The 5,960-nt window shown below is 43.4% G+C and overlaps 1 protein-coding gene across 1 annotated transcript in view; it reads right to left on the minus strand.

Moving 5' to 3' along the window:
• The window catches only part of LOC103210336 (cystatin-8), a 26,177-nt gene extending 23,031 nt beyond the window's left edge, over window positions 1-3,146 (minus strand). The window contains 1 exon segment of the mRNA XM_007956257.1: window positions 2,916-3,146. Within this exon segment, the coding sequence (XP_007954448.1) occupies window positions 2,916-3,146 (231 nt within the window).
• Between the last annotated feature and the right edge of the window lie 2,814 nt (window positions 3,147-5,960).

Raw genomic sequence — 5,960 nt, forward strand, 5'->3', positions numbered from 1 at the left:
TGAAAGCAAAAAAACTTTTTTCTAAATTTTGGTCACAACTCTATCTTCACAATTTTGTTTGCTTTAATCAGTATTCAAATTTAAATGAGTTCTGGGCCACAAACCTTGTTTGTGGGGAAGCTGGATGGAGATGACTTGGTTGATGATAAGCTACTGTCTCTATGAGTGGAAGGGGGGTGTGCTTTAGATGTGTCCATGTCCACCTAGAGTCACATTTTTCTTTCAGTCCTCTCCTCATTGCTATCTTCTAGTCTTCAATAAACTGGTATTAAATTTTAGCTATGCTCCAAGGAATTAACAAAGGTGGCTCTGGCCTGTTTGCGGGTAGAAGCTGATAGAAGACTTTAAGAAATTACATAGTCTTGTTCAGCTTGGAGGTTAGGTTTTTACTTTTGGGGGAGCATTGTAAGTAGTGTGGAGGTGAATCTGATAAGAAACAGGAGTTATCATTAAAGTTGATAACTGCTCCCTCACTGAGTGCTCGCTCTCTGCTAGGGACCATTCTAATGCTTTGTGCTGAAACTCAATCCTCATACCAATTCTCTGGGGCGTGATTGTCATTCCCATGATTTACTGGTGAGAAAACTGAGGCACAGAGGGACTGGATAATTTGCTAAGGCCACTCTCTAGCAAGTGGTAGTCTCAGGGTTCAGATCACAGTATCCAGCACTAAAGCCTGCACCCAAATTGCTATCTAGCTGCCTCTCAACTTCTGCTCTGCTCTGTCCAACCAAGGGGCTGTAACAGATACTGTTGTGTGCTAGCTACAAGAATATGAACCTGACAGCAGGAAGCAGGAGCCTTAGACCTAAGACATTCCCATTGAATCCTCACAACTCCAGGTCTTTGCATTAAGCAGAGTAGTAAATTTTAAAACCCAAATATGATCACATGAATCCTAAAAAGTCCCTGAGTTGATTCTGGTTTTTCAGTACTCCTAAAATAAAGTAGAAATCTTGCCCAGGGACTATAAGCCCAGATGGCCTGTTTCCTGCCTGCTTGCACAACTGGTGGCCACACTAGCTTCTTGAAATTGTTAAAATAGGCCATCCTCCTATCCTTGACTGCTCATTCCCATCCCACCAGCCCCAAGGCCTCTCTGCTCCCCTCCTGTAGCAGATGCTATGAGTGCCCCTTCCTATTTCCATATATACTGCAAGTTCCTGTGGCTCCTGTCCAAGGGCTCCTTGCCACCATCAAGAGAGAAGTCCTCTTGGATCAGCTCTTAGCCAATAACAGATAGGAGTAGAGAGATAAATGCCTCAGCTACCTCACTTGGAGGTTGGGCCATCTCTGAAGCAAGTGCTATACTAAGTAAGCCTGAGCCCCAATTGTCTATGATAACCTGCTCATTAACTCACCCTGGATTGGCTGTTCTCCACCTTGTCTTAATTCTCCTGTGCCTTCCTAGTGTTTCTTGGGATGGTTTTCCAAATAAACAACTTCCACTTGAATTCTAACATTAGGGCCTGCATCTGGGGAAATGCAACTGAAACATTTGCCACCAACCTCCTTCACCTGTTTAACTCTTACTGTCTTCAGTTTTCATCTTCAGCATTACTCTCTAAAATGGTGAATCCCCTGGTGAGTTCTCAAACCATTCAAGGCCTGGGGCCCAGCCCAGAGATCCTGAGTTAATGGGTAAGAGTGCAGCCTATACAGTGGAACATTTAAAAGCACCCCACAGGAGAACTACTATCTAGGGGGGATGTATTCTGACACCCCAAGGCCCCAGGTACCATGATACTAGGACAGACATTGAATCCCTCATTCCTGCCTTAAAGATTTTTCTTTTCAGTTATGCTGCTTGATCACTTCTGTCTACCTAGTCATCTCACACACAGCAGCAAATGTAACTCTCTAGGAAGTGGCTAATGAGAAGCTTTTTGAAGATACATGCTACTTGGGCACCAAAGAAAGAGAACTGTGAAGAAACTAGGAAAGTTACAAGACCTAAGAAACTGTTTACTATTCTGTTCTTTATTTTGCTGGCCCAGATTTGCTCCTTTGTTTCAAAGGGCCACAAAATTTTGCATTCAGAGATGGATTGTGGAGTGTAGCTACTAGGTCCAATCAAAAGCAACAAAACTATCAGGAGCAACATAACACATTGGAAATACAGTGCTGATGGCTCAGGTTTTCCCAAGGCCCTGGGAACATAAGGTAAAGCACGTAAATTGGCCCAACTCCTGCTAATGGGGCCAGACTGACAGCATAAAATTTAAATAAGCTCACTCCATCCTACAAGTTTCATGATTTAATTACAAGTCCTGTCACCAAACACTGACTGAAGCTTGTAATTACAGTCAGCTGAAATGCTAATACTGAGCCCTTTTATTGAACATAATTGGCAGGGTCATTGTAACCCATGAAAGCAATGCTTCCTAGAGTTATGCGGTTTCTAGCCCTGTGAATAGGGATACATTTTAACAAATAGGAAATCACCAAATAAAAGCTACATTGGAAGAATTAAAGAATATAGGAGAGGGCACTTTCTTCACCAACACATTAGGTAGTACCATGTCTTTCTTCTATCCTGTTTTCCATGTTATATGGATAAGTTTAAATTTTCCCATGATGAAATATTAAATATATTCATGAAAATATGAAAAATATTCATAGTATTTAACTTGTCTCTCAAACGTAGCAAATGCAAATCATGAACATTTAATTTGCTGTTTGGAGATTAAATGAGTTAATATACGCCAAGTACTTAGGACAATAGCCAAGTATGTGAGTGAAGTGCTATATGTGTGCACTGCTGTTACTGTTATTATGCAAGTGTGTCTGTTGAGCATTTGTATGTTTAGGATTTTTGTATATCAATCTTTTTCTTGTATGCCTGTTCTTTCAGTCTGGCTTCAAGCTGTGGCACCGTGTGTAAACGTCCCTGTATTTAAAGAGAACATCTTTACCTGCAGCTGGGCTTGCAGTATCTTGACCACCTGGAAGACGTACTTGTCATCGCTTTCTTTGTTGTATTCTTGCATGGCAAACCACATACATTGTTTCACATTGGCATTTGAGGAACTGATGGAATTTAATTTCCTCAACACCTTCTCCTGATTCTTGGCTGGATCTGTGGTGGCCACCAAGGCCACCATAATAGTCAGCAGGAGCAGAGAGGGCCACCCAGTTCTGGTCATGTTCCTTCAATCAGGGGTCACAGGTGTGCTTCCTCCTTGTCTTTTCAGGGTAAGGTGGCTGCTGCTATCTATATATGTTCAGAGATCTCACTGCAGGTACCGCTCTTAGCACTAGCTCAGGTGCATTTAAGGCAAAGCCACTAGGGTCACCCTTAGGGTTCTTCCCTCTTCTTCTCCAAGGAGACTACCCACAAGAAGCTGGGTAAGGAGTCTCTCTGATACGGCCCTCTGACCCTTTCTAATCCTGGGTATGGATTGTATTTCTAGAGAAATTTCCTCTTGTCTTGGACCCAGATGTAACTACATAGACACTTATGTGCATCACCGCCCACTGTTGTTATGAGTCTCAGTCCTATAAGAAATGGGAGAGAGCTTCATCTCAATACCTAGTGCCCCCCAGCTCTCTTAGCTCTAGGGCTTCTTCCAGCCTGTTTTACCCTGTGGAGACCTTTCTTCCTTTCTGTGTACTTAGACCCTAATCCACTGACACATCCCTTCTTTTATCTGTGTCTCCAGTACTCTCAGTTCATGCCTATGCCCTGGTCAATGATCTGACTGAGCCCTGATTTCTGATATATCTTCTCTTGAATCCAGTCCCTGCTGGGAAGTCACACAACAGTCCCTTTGTGACATAATCCCAGTACCAGTGACCCTGCCCCAGTGAAGGCACCACTCCTTTTCAGGTCTATGGCCTTTGAGTAAAAACAGCATGCAGAATGCCTCCTGCTTCTTCCCTTGCAATGAACAACCCATAAGGAAGCTCCTGCCCACCTGCACTGTGACCTCAGAACTCTAAATGCCTAGCCTCTGAGCTCTAACCATTTGGACCAATGGCACCTCCTTGATACAGTACTGCTAGGGTATGGGTCACACAACCTGCTGTGATGCTTTGGTCTTGGTCTTAGAGGGAGAAAGAAAAACACAATTTCCATATCTCAGATATTCAGTTTCTCTATAAAAATCCAGGATTGATGACCAGCAAGTTCCTGCCAGGGCAGAGAGGGAGCACTGCAGAGATTTGATAGGCTCTTGACTATGAAAAAGGACTATGAGCAGGAAACAACATACGGGCATCAATCTACCTCATGAACAATGGTTGTACAACATTGCAGAGTGCAAATACACCATATTGTATTTAATCTATCTGCCTATTAATGGATTTGTCTCATTTCAACTCTATTTGGTCTGCTTTCTCATCATCTTGTTGGTGAGGGAGGGATTCCCACTGTGAATGAAGTGCAGAAAGAAATTTAGCCTTTTGTTCTGGGTTCCTGAGAGCCCCAAGGACAGAGGCTCACCTGGGGGCCCACTACTGACTAAGCCACAAGAGATACAATGAAATTTATCGTGGCCATACAGTGAGGACAATAAAGACACTGAAAGATGATGCCTCAGGGAGTTTATGGATTAAAGAGAGTGAATATCTGCACAGGCAGGTAGTGCATCCTCCTGGGGACATGGAAGCTCTGTGCTAGAACTCTTGCCAGAATTCGCTCTATGGGCCTTTTCATTTGTATCCTTTTTTTATATAATAAATATGTTATTGTAGGAATGCTGTCTCCCATGAGCTCTGTGCACCAACCCAGAGAATTAATTATCAGACCCAAAGGAACATGGAGAGCTAGCCAGTTTGAAGTGGAGGGAGTCATGCAGACCCCAAGCTTGAGGCCAGTTCTTACTACCCAGCCCCAGGTGGAAGGGGATGAAAAGAGGAAGGCTACATGGAGTAGCTGGGGTCTGAACCAAACAGGGAAGAGAAACTGAGATTTCCAAATGATGTCGCTGGCATATGCAGTAGGATTTCTTATCCACCACACAATTTGGCATCAGAAGTAAGTGATCTTAATTTCCCTGGACTGATATGCAATTGGAACTGTGAGCAGGGTCTGCTAGAGAGAACTCTGTGCACCTGCCTCAGGATTATTAAGATGACCAAACACCCAACGCCCACACTAGGCAGATAAGATTAATAGAAGTTTATAAGTCACGTATACTCACAACCCAGGGAAAGAGGCCCTGTACCTCTTCATACAGGGTTTGCACTAGGAAACAAGCACAGGCTGTGGGAAACAGCTTTGTAGTAAGAGGAGGGTGAGGGTCCCACTGGTTCCCATGGAAGAATGTGCTTGGCTTGTTTGAATAATTCTACAGGCTGGCAGGGAACTGAAGCCTGCTTCTCAAAGATAAGTAGGCACTCAGCCTCATCCCCATGATAAAGATAGTTGTGTGGCTAGGGTACCTTATCTGCAGGAGCAAGAGGGAAAGGAACATGACGCTGCCTTCATTTTACCAGATGTCAATGTAGCACTTAGTATTGAATCAACTGTCTCTGGAATTGTGGCATGGATTAGGGCTCTAGTCTGGGTCAGTTTAAGAAAGTGGAAGGTGATGAGTCCCAGGATGTAAGGCCTCAGGCACCACAGAATCCTTATTAATCACTTTTTTGCTGCCTTTCTACCAAGCAATGTTTCTGGTGAGAGATTTGCCTTTAAACCCTTATAAGGCAACCTTGGATTACCAAAACTATAGTGCATCTGTATTAGTGTTCTATTGCTGCTGTAACAAATTACCATGCTCTTGGTTGTGTAACACAACAAATTTATTATACTGTGGTTCTGGAGGTCAGAAGTCCAAAGTGACTTTCACTAAAGTCAAGGTGTTAACCAGGCTGCATTTCTTCTGGATTCTCCAGGAGATAATCCATTTCTTTCCTTTTCCAGGTTGTGTTCCTTGGCTTGTGTTCTCTTCCTCCAAAGCCAGAGAGATAGTATCTTCAAATTAACCTCTTTCCCTCTCTCTTTCACACACATACAT

Source organism: Orycteropus afer, unplaced genomic scaffold, assembly GCF_000298275.1.
Source record: "Orycteropus afer afer isolate SDZICR_OR568_19922 unplaced genomic scaffold, OryAfe1.0 scaffold00594, whole genome shotgun sequence".
NCBI lineage: Eukaryota > Metazoa > Chordata > Mammalia > Tubulidentata > Orycteropodidae > Orycteropus > Orycteropus afer.